This window comes from Callorhinchus milii, unplaced genomic scaffold, assembly GCF_018977255.1.
Source record: "Callorhinchus milii isolate IMCB2004 unplaced genomic scaffold, IMCB_Cmil_1.0 Scaffold24, whole genome shotgun sequence".
In the NCBI taxonomy this organism is placed as follows: Eukaryota; Metazoa; Chordata; class Chondrichthyes; order Chimaeriformes; family Callorhinchidae; genus Callorhinchus; species Callorhinchus milii.
In genome coordinates, this window is record NW_024704765.1 from 183,720 (window position 1) to 205,095 (window position 21,376).

General features: G+C 44.3%; 1 protein-coding gene across 3 annotated transcripts in view; it reads left to right on the plus strand.

Annotated features, from left to right (window-relative positions):
- The window catches only part of foxj3 (forkhead box J3), a 73,347-nt gene that overhangs the window by 17,640 nt on the left and 34,331 nt on the right, over nucleotides 1–21,376 (plus strand). For all 3 annotated transcript variants that reach the window (XM_042343510.1, XM_042343511.1, XM_007910717.2), the window contains exon 2: nucleotides 17,349–17,808. In XM_042343510.1, the coding sequence (XP_042199444.1) occupies nucleotides 17,488–17,808 (321 nt within the window). In that variant the 5' untranslated portion in view covers nucleotides 17,349–17,487. The remainder of the gene's footprint in view (nucleotides 1–17,348; nucleotides 17,809–21,376) is intronic.

Consider the following 21,376-nt stretch of genomic DNA (forward strand, 5'->3'; position numbering starts at 1 on the left):
TTAACCATATCAGCTCCAGTAAAAAAAATCATTGAAGTTTTCAATCTAAAGGATTGTCGCCATCTCAGTTTCCAGGACAGACCGCCTGTGTTTAAAGCTGCCATGATCCTGACTGCGATCCTCCTGCTGTAGCAGATTCCCTGTCATTTGTTTCAAATTGCTTTTTTTAAAAATGTGGTGCAAAATGTGGTGAAAAAATTCCATTCACATTAATAACCATTTTTTAAAAAAAAACGCACCAGGGTACGTGACTAAGGGATGAAGTGAGGGCAGCGCTGATTCTCATATATATTAGCCAAAAATTACTTGTATTAGTTGATCATTTGGAACACTTCATTCTATTCCTAACCTCAATGTCTTCGTATTTTCCTGTTTCTTTTGAAATTGTGCATTGAAAAAGAGTGCGTCTAACTTGAAGCAGTAAAATACTTGGTTCTAAATGGTGCTAAATATTGAATGCATGTGATGAATAAAGAATACTACTGTAATTCCTCGATGGTACCTTGTAGGTTAATCAATGTTGTGGGACATGAATTTGAATTAAAATCTTTATTTTATATTTGCTCTCCAATTCGAATATTTGTGTGGCACATTGTGAGGGATGTTGCTTTTCAACCCTGGAATATCTTGATGGGATTATAACGTGGCAATTTCTAATAATTCACAATTGGGAGACTGGAGGTACGTCATGCCAACTTGTGGCAACTCCATTCTAATGTTTTTGGAGCAGTATTCCCACTGCTTGGAGTGCTGTTCTTTCACAAAGAGTTCCCACTTAGAATCCTGTTAGAAATAACTACATGGAAAACCCCAAGAGTAATAGCAAGTGTTTAATTGAATCTCTCCTTCCCCTTTTTCCTTGGATTACTGAAACTGTATGAGCAGAATTTTTGGTTAACAGACAGAAACTCAAAACCTATATTCAAAGCATTTGCAAGAATAATAATTCCTTCAAAAAAAAGTCACTCAATGCACGACTGTGGGATACTGCTGTGTGCAATTAGCTGTCCGAAACACTGACTGTCCAGCGCTGTCCGATGTGAAAGGCACTATACAAATGTAATTTTGATGTTGTTTCACCTACAAAATATATATAGTCAAGTCACTTTACAGTATATTCTGTGAAGCGCTTTGAGATGTCTCGAAGATGTGATAAGGCGCTATATCATATGCAAGGATTATTATTTGTATTTCTTCTTACCTTTAACTTTCAATCACTGAATAAGATCTGACATTTTTTTTTAAAAGGCACGGAGAGACATTGTGTAATATTCTTCTGACTTTGTCAAGTAGTTATGAGATTACTAATTATGAGTAACTTGTCACTTATGAAAGAAGCTCCTAAATGTTACTTAATTTTGACCAGTTTGATTTATTTTTATTTCTCTGTTTTGTGGCCTATTTTGTACTAGATTTCAGGATTGCTCCACGTCCCCTGCCCCAACCGCCCTACCATCGGTGGTCGGGCCCTCAGCCTCTCAGCCCCCAGGCTCTGGAACTCCATCCCCCAGTGCCTTCGCCGCTTCCTCCCTTTCCTCCTTCAAGGCCGGTCTCAAAACCTTTCTCTTTGACCGAGCCTTCAGCTCCCCTCTCGACTCTCTTCCCCCTCCTCGCTCCCTCCCTTCCCTCCCTCCCCCTGACCATTTCCCCCCAATGCTCGGGTCATGACCCAACTGTGCAGCGCCTTGGGACGTCCTCCTGACGTGAAAGGCGCTTTATAAATGGAATCTTGTTGTTGTTGTTGTTGTTGTTGCTGATCCCAGCTTATTGAGTGTTCAGGCATTGGAGGCAATTTTACTTTTTGAATTTGTTTCCGTTTTAAATGTTCCACTTCTAAGATATTGTCATTGCTGGGATTCTTTGAGGATAAATGGAACAGCCAGTTTTGAAAGGGTTAGGGTTAGGCCTTGCCATTTTTGATCTGAAAAACATTTAAAATTAAGCTTAAACGTTTCCAGTGATTGAAAATTGCATTAAACATAATTATTGGATATGTCGTGGTCTGCACTATATTGAGCTGGTGGCAGTTAGGTATATTTGAGCTCTGATTCCTAGACCTCTAAGGGTTTGGCTCAGTGAAATCACCCTGGGATAAGCACACTGAGTAACGATACTGCAACTTGTGAGCTGTCTGAACCTACGAAGGTGCCGACATTGAGTGGCTTGTGATTTCAGAAGAGTGGGTTCACTTGGTCTTTTCAAGACTTAGTCAGTGCTCTTAAATGGATAATGTGTTTGGGTTTGAAATGTGAATAATTCGGCAGAATAATTCGGCGAAGACTCGGCCTCTTTGAAATAGCATTATTTGGGATGAGGTGGGGGGTGCGGCAGATTTCCAATGTTAGTAATATTGTGGCAAGACTTGAGACTAAGTGCCTTGAAACATCCTTCCAATGTGAAAGGTGCTATTTATATTTAAATGTTTTGTGTTGTCAGACAATCCCATTTATCAAGCTGACTGCTCTCTTGGAGCTTCCATGAGAGACTTCCGAAGTTGAAGGCTCAGTGGCAGCCAGCAGGTTGAGCACTTTGAGATGTCCTTCCAACATGACAAAGGCACTGTGAAAATATTGCTTATGGGGCCCACTGACTTTTCTCAAATAGGGAATCTCACCATTGGCAGCCAAAAGGTTGGATCCCCCTGCTTAAAGATGACAGTCCAATGCAGTGCTGGGGGTGTTTTACATTGTCGGAGGTGCTGTCCTTTGGATGAGACGTTAAACCGAGGTCCATCTGCCTGTTCAGGTGGACGTTAAAGATCCCGTGGCACTATTTGAAAAGAGAAGGGAGTTTCTCCCCCTGTCCTAGTCAACAATCCCCCAAATAAAAAAAAAGGTCACTCACTCCGTGGCTGTTTGTGGGACATTGCTGTGTACAACTATCTGTCGCGTTTCGCCCACAAAATACACCTTTAATCCACTTTACAGTATATCCTGTGAAGCGCTTTGAGACATTGTGACGAAGTGATGAGGCGCTATATCAAATGCAAAGATTATTATTGTACAACTGTGGCACCAAATAAATATGTATTCAATGTAATCTGTGGCACTCTATGTAAACTCAAAGGATTTTGTTTTTTGTGATAAATCCAGCCTATAAACTTACAGAGCTTTTGGAGTTGCATTTGCTTGAACTCACACAGTCAGTTCATGGTGATGACAGGCTATTCGATCACATGCTCTTCATCTTTGACTTTACTATGTCTGAGGCCACTGATGCTTTTGGCAAAGAACAGTTTTACTATTAGACTTGAGTTATTCAAAACTCAAATCTTTAAGATCGCTTGCAGCTAATGTTTAACTTTGATTTGTATAGATGAAATTGTTCATTTCAATTACAATGACAAGACACGTGTACTATTGTATCTTACCTCCAGATTTCTGAAGGACTTACAAAAAATTTCCAAACAACCAAAGTTTTTTTTTATCAAAGTGTATGAGATCATGTTGATTGAGCATTTCCCAAATAAATTTTAAACTAAAGCTCAAATAAACTGTCATGAAATTTAATACCTGAAATTACATTGAGATGTTGGAACATTTAGACACAATGAAAATGCAGGTTCTCTCTTTCTTCAATTGGGCTAAAGGTTGGGGTGCTGCAAGGCAGTAGAGTTGGGGGAAGGGTAAGAGAGGGAGGGTCCTTCATCCACACCACAATTATGATCATTCAGACAAGATCTCCAACCTTATTGTCATGAGTGTTGCACAGATTCATCCGAAATAGCTGATCAATCCAATGCTACATTATTTAATTTTTCTATAATTTTATTGTTTATGTTTATGGGACACTGCTGTGCACAATTGGCTTCTGCGTTTCGCCCACAAAATATACAGTTAATTCACTTTACAGTATATTCTGTGAAGCGCTTTGAGACGTCTTGAAGACATGATAAGGCGCTGTAACAAATGCAACGATTATCATTATTATAATGTTCTCTTCGCTTCAACCATTCTAAGAGTTTATATTTAGATCCTGGTTACAGAAAATCTTTTAATACCCATGAGGCGTATTTGGTGGCCAGTCAATGTCTAATAGTTGAGTGTGACCGTACGATATTACTGTGCCTACTTTTTTGAGATGGTGACGTTTATGATTCATCCATGTGGATATTTTTGGTTTGTTTCTCAAGTCCTGTGATTACCCAACGTGTCAGGCACTAATTCAGTATAAAATTGTTGTTGATTCCATTGCAAGTAGTTAAAAGTGTTATGTTCTTTTATTGTGACATTTGTAGGATAGGACGTAGTTCAGTATACTTCTGTAACCGTATGTTGTTAAGCGTATGTTGCTTGTGAGGTGAGTGCTCTAACCACTATGCTATGGGACAGCTTAGTTCAGTTGATTGTACATTTATCTTCATCACAGGTAGTGGGTTCAAGCCCTTTGATGGAATTTGAGCTAATCGTCCACCAGCTTGGATGCCCAGCCAGCAGGGCCAAGCGCTTTGAAACATCCTCCTGACATGAAAGGTGCTTGTGTTGTGGTGTCCCATAGCATAGTGGTTAGAGCACTCGCCTCACAAGCAAGAGGACCTGGGTTTGATTCCAGGGCGAGGGGAAACTGTAGGCAACTTTCCTAAGTTTACAGCTTTCTGTTTACCTAGCAGTGACTATATCCAGGGTGACTATGTAGGCATGAGTCCTCCGGAGGCACTAAGGAGGGGTGCTGTGAGGACCCACACCAACACATACTGCGCAATCTTTTATGCTACAATATACCCGGTTATCAATCGCAATAACAATAACAAATTATATTTTATAGCACCTTTCACGTCGGGAGGACGTCCCATTACCAGTTCAATAGGTAGTATATGCAATGGATATTTGACTCGGGCCATTTCACACTATGTCACTGATTTAGATTGTCACTTCCTTCTGAAGGGTAATGACACAATCTCTATGCAGCTGATAGCAGCATCAGTCCTGTACTGCAAAGGGATTTTCTCGTACTTTTCCACATGCAGAAGAAGCATTCTGCAAATAGATCTTTGGCCTAAGTTTAACCATCTGAGGACCACCCAACCGTCTCAAATTAATACTTTTTACAATTTAAACTTCTTCATTTTCACATTTTCCTGCGCCAGGCTGCTCATCGTGAGAGTTTGCTTCGGAACCGGAGTAGACGGCTGAGCAGTTCAGTGACATTTTGTAGGGTTTGGTACAGGTACTTGCGGAGATGTGTAGATTGTGACTTTATACATTATAAATGGAGGAATGAAATAAAGGGGTGGCGAGTGGGGGTGTCCTTTATTCACATTGCAATTGGGAATCAGCCAGGATATTTACAGCACGGAGCTGTAAGCCATAGGATATAATATAATTCACTTTACAGTATATTCTGTAAAGCGCTTTGAGACGTCTAGAAGACTTGAAAAGCGCTATATCAATGCAAGGATTATTATTATTATAATAAGCCAGTGTTTTACTATCAGGAGTTCACTGTGTAGAATCTGTGGCAGCAGATAGATAAATTTAAGTATCTGATGAGAATAGTGCAATCATGGGATTGTTGGACAGTCCTTCCCAGTGCTGTAAATAGAACTGGGAATACTATTTAATAGTTTCTAAGAAAAAGACATTTTAAGATAGACATTGTGTAGATTCCTTGATAGCAGTGCTGTAACTATAATTGTACTGACATTTAATGATAGTTGTAATTGTTGTATTGGGTCCATTTGAACTCTGAAAAAAACACAGCAACATAATTAGAGATTTTGTTCTTTTGAATTTTTATGGAGAGAGTATTCTGAGTCGCACAACAGCAGGGTGCTTCCAGATCTGTTAGTGAGCGGAGGCTGTGAAGAAGCAATTTGAAGTGATGAATGAGAAAATAAGAAAAAGAAAGAATTTGCAGTTGTGTTCAAGAAAACGTATCTTAGCACTTTGTAGTAATTGTTGTCAAATGTAGTTGACCAACAAGGCAGTCATTTTGTGCACAGCAAGGTTCCACCAAAAAGGGAAATAAGAATTTATCTAGTGGATTGTTGGCCAGGACACTTGGAAAAACTTCTCTTTTCCGATTGTGTCATAGGATTTTTAGTGTCCACTTGAGAACAGACAGACACTAGGCACAGGTTTAATGTCTCATCCAAAGCTTGGCACTTCTGAGGGCATTGTTCTGTCTTACCTAAATTTTATTTGCCCACATAGCCCAAAACAACACCTTGCAACAACAACTTGGATTTATATAGCTCCCTCCACGCCGATGGCATCTCAGAGCGCTTCACAGTAACGAATCCCGGGGCCGAGCCAGGGGGAGTGGGATGAAGGTGACCAAAGGCGCGGTCGAAAAGAAAGGTCTTCAATAGGAACCTGAAAGTAGGAAGAGAGGGAGCGAGGTGAAGGGAGTCAGGAAGGAAATTCCAGAGCCTCGGGGCACAGTGGCTGAAGGCACAGCCGCCGAGGGTGGAGTGGAGGACTCGTGGGACAAGGAGGAGGCCAGACCCGGAGGAACGAAGGCAACGGGCCCTGTTTTGAGGAGAGAGGAGGTCAGAGAGGTCAGGGGGTGCAGAGGAGTGGAGGTCTTGAATAGAAGGGTGAGGATCTTGAAATTGATCCTCTCTGGGAAAGGCAGCCAGTGCAGTCTGGCCAGGACTGGGGTAATCAGGGAACGTAGTTTGGTAGGGGTGAGAATGGGGGCGGCTAGAGTTTTGGATAATTTGGATTTTATGGATGGTAGCGCAGGGGAGACCGGTGAGGAGGGCATTAAGAGTAGTCCAGTCTAAAGGTGACAAAGGCATGGACCAGGGTTTCAGCGGCCTTCGGAGTTAGGTATTTGCGGAGACGGACGATGTGTCGGAGGTGGAAGAAAGCGGTGCTCGTGAGGGACCAGATGTAGGGGAGGAAGGACAATTGGGGGTCGAACCTGGTGCCAAGGTTGCGTATGGGTTCGGAGAGTTTTAGGGGGAAGTCGTGTAGGTGGAGGAGGTGAGAGCCATGGGATTTGAGAAGTTGACAAGAGTCAAAGAGTATGGCTTCCGTCTTGTCGGCGTTGAGTTGAAGGAAATTTGCGCTCATCCGGCCCCTGAGATCTGACAGGCAGGCTGACAGAACATCAGGGGACTGGGGGTTGCAAAGAGAGGTGGAGAAATAGAGTTGGGAAATGTACCTCATGTCTGCGGGTGACATCCCCAAGAGGGAGCATGTAGATCAGAAAGAGGAGGACCAAGGTTGGATCCCCTTGCACATATATAGAAGCGCTTTGAGACGTCTCAACGACGTCATAAGGTACCATATCAAATGTGAGGATTATTATATCTGCCCTTCAAACGGTATTGTCAGAGCGATTTATAGTCACAGCACAGTCACAACACTGTTCTGTAAAGAGTTTTGGAAAGTCCTGCCGTGAAAGGTGCTACACGAAATGAAAGGATTATTATTATCCTTAAAATAGCTTGGGTGGCATTCTGGCACTTTGAATATGCATTGAAAGTATGGAAAGAAATTGTAAAGCACTGGCATGTCAGCCTAAGATGTTAAATATGCAGAGGTCTTGGACGCCCTATTTCCAGCATTGAGCAACACTCTGTGCTTGTTTGGAAGTGCCGTTTGGAGTAATCTTTTCAATAACATTTCAAGAGTATACATAAGACTCAAAATTCTTTTGCAAAGTCAAAATCATTGGGGCCATTAGACATTCAGTGAACTGTCTATTCCTTGCCTTTGTTCAGAGTAATTCAACAATACCGTGGGGTTCAAATAACTTAAAACATCTAAGTCTCCTAGAATTTTCAGAGGTGTTTTTTTTGAAGGGAAGTGAAAGTCAGGAGTTGGGGTAATATGAGGAACAAAGAGAATGCATCATAAATTATTTTAAAAAGAATTAGATGCTTAAAGGAAATGGAAGTGAGCAACAGGGTGGGATTAGATTGGCTTGCTCTTGTTGAAAGAATCACCAGTGACGATTTGATAGGCTGAATGGCCTATTCCTGGTTTGTAACATTCTGATTCTGTGAATAGTTAAACCATTTGAGTAATTATAGGAAACACTTGCAGCACAGCTGAATCCTGATGAATGCAAATTTGCCTTGCCAAGAAGCTTATCCTTGGATCAGGGTTTCAATAAACCATCAAGAAAACCTGCCAGTTGGCAAACCTATGTCCCCCAGCCCGTTTTAATCTTTGTGGCTTGAATGTCAGCCACAACATTTATTTCACACAAAAACAATTAGGCTTTAATGTGTTGTCTCCGGCTAAAATTTGGCAATTGATTAACTATTAAATATTTATCAAAAAATGAATCATTAGGGGAGCGTGTTTGGATCTTCTATGAGGTAAAAGTTACTGCTAGAGTTACTGTAGTACAAAGATTACAACAGCGCCTTGTATTTTATATAGTGCCCATCAACAACAACAATAACAACTTGCATTTATATAGGCCCTTCACACAGGGTAGCGTCGTGGAGCACTAGGATAAAGGCTTCCAGTTGTGTGAGAATGCCATGCAGGGTGGTGGGTGGGAGTGTAACTGTAGATGTGGTCAAAGTGATACTTGTTCAGGTGAGAATTAAAGACCGACGGGGAGTGGGGAGACTGAGGGGTGGAGGGAGGGCGATCCAAATTATGGGGTCTTGGTTGCTGAAGGCTTGGCCATCTGGGCCCGAGGCAACCGATGCGCATGTGGAGTTTGTGGTCAAACTTTGTGGAGTTTGTGGTGAGGATGTGTGATCAGTGGAGTTTTGAATGAGCGGGAGCTTGTGGATGGTGAAAATAGGGAGACCAGCAAGGAATGCATTAGAGGAGTCTGGAGATAGCAAAGGTATGAATGAAGATTTCTGGAACGATTATTGTTGGATAGGAGTGAAGGTGAAGAACAGCGATTTTGGCAGGGCCCTAATGTCTCAGTTACTTGCTTCATAAGGTAAGATAGGAGCATGGTAAAGATGGTTGTTCTTAACTTAATTTCCTGGGCAGGAAGTAACGTTAAGGAGGCATCTTGACCACTTGCACATGGTCCCTTGATGTCTCTTCATATCTGTGGATGTGCACCACACAAGGCAGGGCGAAACCTTGGGCAAGTTTACTTACTCCACACGCCTAATAATAATCTCTCCAAAACAATAATAAATTGGTCATTTTCAATCCATGACTGTTTGTGGGACGCTGCTGTGCGCAATTGGCTACTGCGTTTGCCCACAAATATACAGTCAATTCACTTTACAGTATATTCTGCGAAGCACTTTGAGACGTCTCGAAGACGTGAAAAGCGCTATATCAAATGCAAGGATTATTATTATTATTGCTCCCTTTCCTCCCTCCGCTCTTTCAAGGCACATCAAGACCTATTTGTTTGACCACGTTTTCGGTCATCTTTTCCCCTCCCCATCCCATCTCCCTCGACTCCCACCCCCAGCTCAGGTGCTCAGCTGGCAGAATTGAGGGCTTTGAGACATCCTACCGATGTGAAAAGGGCACTGTGTAAATGTTAAATGCTTCGTTTCTGGAAGGGGAAAACAAAATATTGCTTATGGAGTCCACGGATGTTTCTCAGCCATCAGCAGTCAAGTTGGACCACCCTGATGTACATAGTTATTTGGAATTTGACTTAGGAAGTTTCAGCATCGTGGAATGTCCTCCCAACATGAAAGGCTCTTTACAAATGTAATTTTGTTGTTGTTGTTTGCTGTTGAAATTTGAGGGAGGGGGAATAAATAATAAAAGGGATTGCAAAGAGATCTTGAATGAAATTGCATTCATTTCTTAATTCTTCTCGCATCCCAACTGTAGCCATTGCTGCTAAACTATTTTACTCACTTACTTTGCTCATTTTAAATCTCCCAAAAGTTTCCAGTTTTTGATTCCAGCAGTTTCCAAACGCTTTGTTACAAATGTTAGAACTGGCAATTCATGTCCTGCCAGTTTAACTTCTGTAACATAAGGAATGGATTAAAATTACAAAGCTTTATGCAGTTTAAGATTAGCATCTGAATTATAGTATTATTTCAGCAGTCCAGTCACAGCAGCGCCTACAGTGAAATTGCTTGTTTGTGATGTGGCAGGAGATGTAGGTATGGTTGAATATCTCCTAGATAGTGCAGCTCCTGTAAATTTTTAAGAGCTGTATCTACTTTTTTTTATTGAAGTACCTGAGCAATTAGATTTGACACGCAAGCTTTGCTCTGAATGAAAACAAGTAGCTGTCAAAGTAGCTGTACAATAGAAAACAAGTAGCTGAGGAGCAGGCTCTGTAGGGAGACGGTCGAAGCAGGAAATGTTGATTCCTTCGAACACAGATTAGGTAATTTTCTTTTAGAAAATAACATAGGATATAGTACATGGGTAGTTCTGGACATATGTGCATGCGACCGACCGCCAGGAAGGTGGAAGACGAACTAGATGGACCTTGGTCTTTTTATTGTCTAGTATTTCATATGTTCTTATGTTCAAAGGTTAGGAATTAAGTCACTCCATAACTGATTGAAAATAAGCTAGACTTTTTTTTGAAAAAACACTTGGATGTGTGTGTATGGTGGGGGTGGAGGGGCATGTATTTTTCTGTAGATATTGAGTGCTAACCAATCCTTGGTGATTTATGCTTTGACAACAACAGCAACAAAATTACATTTGTATAGCATCTTTCATGTCAGGAGGACATCCCAAGGCGCTGGACAGTTTCAGACCCGAGCTGGGGGTCAGGATTGGGGAGGGTGGAGGGCAGGGGGGGAAGCAAGGTGATCAAAAGCACGGTCGAAGAGGAGGGTCTTGAGATGGGTGTTGAAGCAGGCAAGGGAAGGGACGAGTCGGAGGGATTGCGGGATGGAGTTCTAGAGGGTGGGGACAGAGTGGCAGAAGGCCTGCCCACCAATGGTAGGGCGGGTGAGAGGGGTGGCCGTGAAGGAGGTGAGGGAGCTCAGGAGGTCACAGAGGTAGGGGGAGCAAGACCATGGAGCAAGACATTCATTCCAGATTAAAGATGCAATGACGAAGTTCGAGTTGTTTACTTTGTGTTGCTTTGTTGCTACTGAGCCTTTTTAGCCATTTTAAAGTTGCCCTTTTTTTAAATTATTCCCACGTTCCAGCTCTTTCACTATATCTCTTAATGTTTTTACTACTCAGGTTCTTTCGAGTTCTCTAATGAATGATTCTGTGGATCTGGCCTCAACAGATGAGATAGATTCCACACCCTAAAAATACTCCACTAAGTGAAAAGTTCCTTCTGACTTCTCTGAATATTTTGCTAACAATTATGAGACTGTACCTCCTTTTCACCAATTTCCCCGTTCACCTTGTCCTTCCCTTTAGGTTCAAACAACACTTCTATCACAATATTAATAATAATAATGATAATCCTTGCATTTGATGTAGCGCTTTTCACGTCTGCTTGACGTCTCAAAGTGCTTCACAGAATAGACTTTAAAGTGAATTGACTGTATATTTGTGGGTGAACGCGGCAGCCAATTGCACACAGCAGTGTCCCACAAACAGTCATGGATTGAAAATGACCAATTTATTATTTTTTGTTTTTTGGAGGGATTATTATTAGGTGTGTGGAGTAAGGAAACTTGCCCAAGGTTTCGCCCTGCCTGGAATTGAATTCAAGTGTCTCGCTTGCAAGGCGAGTGCTCTAACCACTGAGCTACAGGACTCCAATCTCTCTCAATCTATTCCAGGGAAATGCTGCAAATTATTTCTTCAAAAGTATATTGTCTTACATTTGCTGTGGATGAATTTGTGTTTGCCCTGTCTGACCTGAGGGACAATGATGTTCAGGCTTTTAGAATGAAATGGGCAGTTGGTGTGAGCCACGTATCTACGTGCTCCCTGCAGCCTGTCTTGGGTTCTTGAGGTTTATGCTGATATCGAACTTTAAGTCAGTTGGACTTGCACTGTGGGAGACTAGATGATTGAGGGGATAATCTTTCACTGGTTATTACTGTTTCAAATTTTAAGCATTAGACATGAACTTGAGACTTTTTTCACAAATGTTGGTCCTGAGTTTCCCACATGGTCTGGTAGATAGATGCTGTGTTAGATGGAATTCACAAATGAATCTGACCATCTTGCCTTATTCTCTAGACCATGGTCTTGAATTTTAAGATTGTACAGAATTTTTCAAAATTCTTACATTTGCTAATTTGGAATCTGGTTGCTTTAAAGTGTGGAAGAGAAGCATCCAAATTAACACTGAATTTAAGAATTTTATAACATTTTGTGCAATTTATAATTTTAAGACCAGTCTAAGACTAGGAGAAAATTTAGGCCACTAGCTATACCTCCATTGCCTCCTTCAAGGCACGTCTCAAGACGCTCCTTTTCGATCGTGCCTTCGGGCACCCTCCCTCCCCCGATCCCAACCCCCACTTGTGTCCAAATCCCTGACTGTCCAGCGCCTTGGGACGTCCTCCCGACGTGAAAGGTGCTATACAAATATAATTTGTTGTTGTGTGCATGCATAAATCACTCTGCAGGTGGGGGCATCAGTTATGTTTTAATACAAACAGGGTTTGAGTTCTCCAATGGCTCCGTTGGCAACAAATGAAATGTTTTGGTGGGTGGGACAGTTTACCACAAACGTCAGATTAATTTTAGCTCATTTCAAGTGGATTCCAGCAGTGTGCATGTCTGACTAATCCCAGCTCGTGAAGCAGAGAGTTCTATAAACCTCCTTTTTGAGCACTGCTGATTGGGTCCAAATCTTGTATCTTGTTCTGTGTGGTACAAAATGATTCTGTTTGTATCGGTTTGGAATTTTCCACCGTGACTCATACAGTTTGTCAGGGTATTGCTCATCTTTAGAGCTTTTTGTCTGGCTTAATGAAAAATGTAAACCCTCAAGAGATAACACTTTAAATTTACAGTTCCATCTCAAAATCTAGTTATACCTGACCAAGTAAATAGATTAGAAGCCAAATAATATAATTCTGGCATTTGGTATAGTGCCTTATTATGTTGTCAAACCATTTTATTTAAAATCTTCACAAAATTTTCAGTATATTTGTAGTTACTATGTATTTTGTAGGTGATATTTTGGTAAGAAAGAATCTAGGTTTGGAACGCTATATGCCATTGAAATATCTCAAAAGACTTCATAGGTACTATAATTGCAGTTAACAAAGGATATTGTACTTCTAGATTTTTAGCATCTACAGTACTTTGCGTTAAGGATATTGTACTGATGTTCTGGTCTATAATCTTCCAGAATAATTGGTCATTCATCTCTCCTTCACCTTGTGCAAAATGGCTGCCTCATTTCCCTACATAAATAGTCACTACACTTCATGGTACTTACCTGCAAAGTGCTTCAAGACATTGTGATGTGATAATACTGTGAAAATGCAATTTCCTATGATACTGTGCAGCAAGATTCCAGCTACACTTTCAACCACATCTCAGATAAAGTTTTCAAATAATAAACACCTCTTAGTTGAAACTTGCTGTGTTTTGACGGGAGTTCAAAGACTTGGGCATCACACAGAATATGACTGAGCACTTAGTTGGTGTTGTCTGGGCAAAATCCAGAACTTATCTGGAGGAGTGAAAAATAATGGCAGTTTTGGTCAGAGTTGGGTGGCTGCATGTCTTTTAGTCATCAATAGAACAGAACTGCAACCAATCTTTTAACATTTTTCAAAAACGCACAAGTTGAATCATTGTATAATAGAAAGAATGAAAAAAGCTTATATCTTTCATGTCTTTTCATATTCAAATGTCTGGAAACAGTGGATAACACAGTAATTGTGTTATCAGTGATGCACACAGCCAACTACTGCCAAGTCATAAAACGGAGAGTTGTTCATACCTTGGTTCCCAGCACTCCTGATCATGTCCACATCTTGTATCTCGTTCACTGTTGTGATTCTAGGCAATCTATTCTGCACAATTGATTCTATGATTTTATCAAGAGAAGTAGATCATTATTTGGGGAAGACAAGTTTGCAGAGAGGGGGAATGGGATTGAATTGGACAGCTCTTTTCAAAGAGCCGGCACAGACACGATGGGCCAAATGGCCTTCTTCTGTGCCAAGCTCCATGACCCCATCTCCCTCATTCTCGCCCGACTCCATTGGCACCCTATCCTTCTGGCTCTGTCCCCATTCCATTAAAAACTGCCATCATCACGCCCACCCTGAAAAAACCCTCCCTTGATGCGTCGCAGCTATCAAGCTACCGGCCCATCTCCAACCTCCCCTTTCTCTCCAAGGTCTTGGAAAGAGTTGTCGCCTCCCAACTGCGCTCTTTCCTCTCCACCCATTCTCTTTTTGAACCCCTTCAGTCAGGTTTCCGTGCTGCTCATAGCACAGAAACTGCCCTGGTCAAGGTCACCAATGATATCCTGACCATCTGTGACCAGGGCTCCCTCTGTCTCCTCGTCCTCCTCGACCTATCGGCAGCATTCGATACGGTCGACCACGCTATCCTACTCCACCGCTTGTCCTCCCACCTCAACCTTCAAGGCACTGTCCTTGAATGGTTTAGCTCTTACCTTTCCCACCGTCTTCACTTCGTCTCAACGAATGGCTTCTCCTCCACCCCCCGTACTGTCTCATGTGGTGTCCCTCAGGGCTCTGTCCTCGGTCCCCTCCTCTTCACCCTCTATATGCTCCCCCTCGGTGACATCATCCGCAAACATGGGGTTAACTTCCACATGTATGCGGATGACACCCAACTCTACCTTTCCTCCTCTACTCTCAACTCCACGACCACCGATGTCCTGACAGCTGCCTGTCCGACATCGAGTCCTGGACGAGAGACAACTTTCTTCAGCTCAACGTGCGAAAAACCGAGGCCCTCCTGATTGGCTCACGTCAGCGCCTCCGCACCTCAGGCGCTGACACCATCAGCATCCAAGGCTGCACTCTCCACCTCTCAAAGCCAGTCAGGAACCTCGGCGTTTTGTTCGACCCTGAGCTGTCCTTTCTCCCTCACATCCGCACCACAACTGGCACCGCCTTCCATCACCTCCGGAATATCGCCAGATTACGGCACTACCTCACCCCTCACGCTGCTGAAACCCTGGTTCACGCCTTTGTCACCTCAAGGCTGGACTATGGGAACTCTCTCCTCGCCGGCCTTCCCGGCACCTCCCTCCACAAGCTGCAGGTCATTCAGAACTCTGCAGCTCGTGTACTGTCCCGCACCAGGCTTCGGGACCACATCACTCCCACCCTCGCTCGCCTCCACTGGCTCCCCATCCCCCAGAGGATTGATTTCAAGATCCTCATCCTCACCTACAAGGCCATTCACGGCCTTGCTCCCTCCTACCTCTCCAACCTACTATCCCCCTACCTACCTGCCCGTACCCTCCGTTCCTCTGGCTCCGGTCTGCTCCATGTCCCCCGCCCCAACCGCCCTACTATCGGTGGTCGGGCCTTCAGCCTCTCAGCCCCGAGGCTCTGGAACTCCATCCCCCAGTGCCTTCGCCTTGCTTCCTCCCTTTCCTCCTTCAAGGCCGGTCTCAAAACCTTTCTCTTTGACCGTGCCTTCAGCTCCCCTCTCGACTCTCTTCCTCCTCCTCGCTCCCTCCCTTCCCTCCCCTCACCCTGACCATTTCCCCCCTCCTCTCTCCCTCCCTTCCCTCCCCTCACCCTGACCATTTCCCTCCTGCTCGGGTCATGACCCAACTGTGCAGCGCCTTGGGACGTCCTCCTGACGTGAAAGGCGCTCTATAAATGGAATCTTGTTGTTGTTGTTGTTGTTGTTCAGAGGATCCAGTTCAAGATCCTGGTCCTCATCTACAAAGTCCTCCACGGCCTCGCCCCACCCTACCTCTGCGATCTCCTAACCCCCTACCAACCCGCCCGTTCTCCCCCCTCAGCCAGCTCTGACTGCTCCACGTCCCCCGACCCACCCGCCCCACCATTGGCGGGAGAGCCTTCAGCCACTCTGTCCCCAACCTCTGGAATTCCATCCCCCAATCACTCCACCTCGCTCCCTCAGCCTCCTTCAAGTCCCGTTTCAAGACCCTCTCTTCGACCATGCCATCGGCCACCCCCCCCGACCCCAGCTTGGGTCTGAAATGGTGTACACTGTCCAACGCCTTGGGATGTCCTCCCGACATGAAATGCACCATACAAATGTAATCTTGTTGTTGTATAATTCTGTGAATTGGTTGCAGCGATTCGCCCACAAATATACAGTCAATTCACTATACAGTATATTCTGTGAAGCTTTCAGACATCTCGAAGACTTGATAATAATAATAATAATCCTTGCATTTGATATAGCGCTTTTCACATCGGGAGGACGTCCCAAAGTGCTTCACAGAACACACTGTAAAGTGAATTGACTGTATATTTGTGGGCGAACGCGGCAGCCAATTGCACACAGCAATGTCCCACAAACAGTCGTAGATTGAAAATGACCAATTTATTATTGTTTTGGTTTTGGAGGGATTATTATTAGGCTCTGTGTGGAGTAAGGAAACTTGCCTGAGGTTTCGCCCTCTGCCTGGAATTGAACTCAGGTCTCTCGCTTATAAAGCGAGTGCTCTAACCACTGAGCTACAGGACTCCACAATAAGGCACTATATCAAATATAAGGATTATTATTATTAAACACAGCAGTCATTTGTGCACAGCAAGGCTCCACAAATAGTCATAAGATGATTAACCAATTTATCTACAACAATAACTACCACCTGCACTAGCAATAGCGCCCTTCACACAAGATAGTATTTCAGAGCGCTGAGCAGTGGTGGAGCCTAACTCCGAGTCAGAGGAGGGTGGGGAGTGACCATAATCATGGTCGAAAAGGAAGGTTTTCAGGCGGGATTTGAAAAAGGGGAGCGAGCAGGCAAGGCAGAGGGATTGAGGGAAAGTGTTCCAGAGTTTTGGGGCGTAGTGGCTGAAAGCGCGACCTCCAATGGTGGAGCAGAATCTGCAAGGGACAAGCAGTCGAGCAGAGGCGCTGGGTGGTGGATTGGGGAGGTGCCAGGGAGTGGATTTAAAGCATTATTGGCCAGGATACCGGGGGGAAACTCTCCTGTCTCTTTTCTCCATTGTAAGTGCTGTGTAAAGTCTGTTTGAATAGACAAGAGGGTTTGAAAGAGGGTTCCCCCAGCATTGCACTGACCGAGAAGCAAAAGGGCTCCTGAGCGTGCCAAACTCACACCTAAAAGCTCACCTGGAGCATCCAGCTCTTTAGCCTAATGGAGAATAATTAAATAATAATAATCCATGCATTTGTTATAGCGCCTTATTACGTCTTCGAGACGTCTCAAAATGCTTCACAGAATATACTGTAAAGTGAATTGATTATATTGTGCGAAATGATTCAAAGTTGTGGCGGGCTTCATTGCAACAAAACGCATGGCTTTCATGTGTGAAGTGAGTTATTTATCAATCCATTTCCTGTAGTTTGCAAAATTTACTGACCAACAATAACCATCTTTCTCTTTTTTATAATAAGATTGGATTTCATCTGCCTTGTGAGTGCACCTTGGATTGTCTGGCGTGGAATCCCTGTACTAAACACTGCGACTCTGGTTGTCGCCCAGTGGTTTTGGATTACAGATTACTAGCTGTTGTGGAGGACTGATTCGGACAGGATGACGTCAGAGCTGGAGAGCAGCCTGACGTCCATGGACTGGCTGCCGCAGCTAACTATGAGAGCGGCCATCCAGAAAGCGGACGCTGCCCAGAGTGTGGCCGCTGGTGGTGGGGTGGCTAAGAAAAACTCTCTTCTGGACCCTAACACCACACTGGATCAGGACACACAGAACAAAGATGGCAAACCACCGTACAGTTATGCTAGTCTCATTACCTTCGCTATCAACAGCTCCCCGAAGAAGAAAATGACACTCAGTGAGATATACCAGTGGATTTGTGATAACTTCCCATACTACAGAGAAGCTGGCAGCGGTTGGAAGGTGAGTCACCAGGAGCAAAGCTAGCCAGCCAGGGATTCTCTCGTCCACTGGAAAGTCTTGCAGTTTGACTTTATTAGAGAGTAGTAGTGATTGAATTTGCAGTTCATTCATGTCTGACCTGGTGGTGCACTCGGAAGGAGCGGAAAATGTGACATGCAATGTGATAAATTACTAAAAATATGCTTAGAAGCCTAGGGATGCCATACAGCACCCCCACCCCTGCACTTCAGCACCACTTGAAGGTGTCTCAAAAAATTCTAATAGTCAAGATTTTTGTTATTGTAAAGTGGCACCAAAAGTCTGGGCTTCCGAGGCCACTGACTGGTAAAAACCAGGATGGTGACGGTCTGAACTGTTGAGCCTCAGCCCCTACTCAAAGGGCTGTGTTGAAGTGGGGGTGCTTGGGCATCACTATTCACTGCTTTCAATCACATTTTGATCTGTCATAATTATCACCAGTTTTGATTACAGCACCATATGCTGCATTTTTCTCTTCTATATTAGTGTAAATAAAAGGACCACTACCATACATCAATTGCTGTAAGATTTGGTGTAGTGCTACCCGGCGTGTGAAGGGTGCCATATAAACCAAGTTATTGTTGTTGAAGTTGTTATTGTATTGGTGGCATTCGTGACTTTTACAGGCTCCGACACTCTTAAGTTTTCTGAGACGCCGTCCAGAGTAAAGAATACTATAATAATAAAAATACAAGTTGTTGTTGTTTTACGTCTGAGTGGAAACAGATCCCACCCCCATATTTGCAGGTCACTAAAATAAATCATGAAGTTCCAACTTCTGCCCTGGATTTTACAGTAGCTGTCTGTATCTGTTCAGTTGAGAAAAGCAAAGATGCTACACACAAGGCACTTGTCAATTTGCTTTTATTGTGCAGAAACCCCCAGAAGTTCATTAAAATCATTTCTTATTCATTTAATTTGATATTCGATAAAGAATAACTTTATTGTTAAAAACAACAACAACAACAAGATTCCATTTATAAAGCGCCTTTCACGTCAGGAGGACGTCCCAAGGCGCTGCACAGTTGGGTCATGACCCGAGCAGGGGGGAAATGGTCAGGGTGAGGGGAGGGAAGGGAGGGAGCGAGGAGGGGGAAGAGAGTCGAGAGGGGAGCTGAAGGCACGGTCAAAGAGAAAGGTTTTGAGACCGGCCTTGAAGGAGGAAAGGGAGGAAGCGGCGAAGGCACTGGGGGATGGAGTTCCAGAGCCTGGGGGCTGAGAGGCTGAAGGCCCGACCACCGATGGTAGGGCGGTTGGGGCGGGGGACGTGGAGCAGACCGGAGCCAGAGGAACGGAGGGTACGGGCAGGTTGGTAGGGGGATAGTAGATTGGAGAGGTAGGAGGGAGCAAGGCCGTGAATGGCCTTGTAGGTGAGGATGAGGATCTTGAAATCAATCCTCTGGGGGATGGGGAGCCAGTGGAGGCGAGTGAGGGTGGGAGTGATGTGGTCCCGAAGCCTGGTGCGGGACAGTACACAAGCTGCAGAGTTCTGAATGACCTGCAGTGTGGAGGGAGGTGGCGGGAAGGCCGGCGAGGAGAGAGTTCCCATAGTCCAGCCTTGAGGTGACAAAGGCGTGGACCAGGGTTTCAGCAGCGTGAGGGGTGAGGTAGTGCCGTAGTCTGGCGATGTTCCGAAGGTGATGGAAGGCGGTGCCAGTTGTAGTGCGGATGTGAGGGAGAAAGGACAGCTCAGGGTCGAACAAAACGCCGAGGTTCCTGACTGGCTTTGAGGGGTGGAGAGTGCAGCCTTGGATGCTGATGGTGTCAGCGCCTGAGGTGCGGAGGCGCTGACGTGAGCCAATCAGGAGGGCCTCGGTTTTTCGCACGTTGAGCTGAAGAAAGTTGTCTCTCGTCCAGGACTTGATGTCGGACAGGCAGGCTGTCAGGACATCGGTGGTCGTGGAGTTGAGAGTAGAGGAGGAAAGGTAGAGTTGGGTGTCATCCGCATACATGTGGAAGTTAACTCCATGTCTGCGGATGATGTCACCGAGGGGGAGCATATAGAGGGTGAAGAGGAGGGGACCGAGGACAGAGCCCTGAGGGACACCACATGAGACAGTACGGGGGGTGGAGGAGAAGCCATTCGTTGAGACAAAGTGAAGACGGTGAGAAAGGTACGACCTAAACCATTCAAGGACAGTGCCTTGTAGGTTGAGGTGGGAGGACAAGCGGTGGAGTAGGATAGCGTGGTCGACCGTATCGAATGCTGCCGATAGGTCGAGGAGGACGAGGAGACAGAGGGAGCCCTGGTCACAGATGGTCAGGATATCATTGGTGACCTTGACCAGGGCAGTTTCTGTGCTATGGGCAGCACGGAAACCTGACCAAAGGGGTTCAAAAAGAGAATGGGTGGAAAGGAAAGAGCGCAGTTGGGAGGCGACAACTCTTTCCAAGACCTTGGAGAGAAAGGGGAGGTTGGAGATGGGCCGGTAGCTTGATAAAAAGTAACAAGTCAGAAAATGGGCCAATGATGTGATAACTATTACAGAGGTAATCAGGAACGTTTGGAATTGGCTCTTGAGAATGAGCATTTTGTGTTTCCTTCACCAGATAGTTTGAACTTTAAATCAGTCTTAACGGCTGGGATCAAAATCAAATTCACTCACGATATTGAAATAAAAAAGCAACAATTTGATTAGGCTCAGGGAGAGATCCTAAGATTGGTGGGGTATTCCTTCCTGGACCTCAAGGCAACTAATTTCTGTCCTCCTCACACCTTGCTTTCCCCATCCCTTTAATTTTTTTGTCCTAATAAAGGGAGTGATTTTTCCGCTTGCTGAATTTGCTCTGAAGCTGAGATAAGAATATCAGAAATGCTAGACGAAAAAAGACCAAGGTCCAACTAGTTTGCCTTTCACCTTCCTGGTGGGCGCATGCACATATGTCCCAAACTACTTATGTACTATATTCCATAATGTTACTGTTCCCATCTGATGGGTTCCTTTAACAAACTGATCAAAGCAAGTGTGCTCAAGGGCATGAAAGCAACTTGTTGCAAAGGCTCTGTTGGTGTTTCCCCTTTAAGTAGGGCTGTCTGTTGGGTTTATGGAAACAGTGAAAGCTACAGTGACCTGGAGCAAAGGTCCCATCAAACCATAGCTGAAACAGTGAAGACGATTTGTGCTCTGTCGACCATTGAATGGGTTGTGTCAGCTTGGCTCACTTGGCAGCGCTCTCACCACTAGGCCAGAAGATGTCAGTAAAGCCCCTTATTTTAAATTTGACTTGAGCAGAGACTCAAGAGGAACTTTTTTTGGTGGAACAGAGAAGGTTGAGGTGAGAACTGATGGGAGGTCTTTAAAAGGATGAGGGGTTTTGGTAAGATAGGGAGAAATTATTTCTACTGAGTGTCAGATAGTTAGCAAGGGAGAGATTAGGAAGACATTTTCTTTGTGCACACACCCACACATACAGAGTTGTTAAGATGTGGAGTTCTCTAAGGTGTGGTTGTCGAGGCCCAGGATCCATATCAATAAAAAATACAATACAAAATTACGTATGTATAGCACCTTTCACGTCGGGAGGATGTCCCAAGGTACTGGACAGTCAG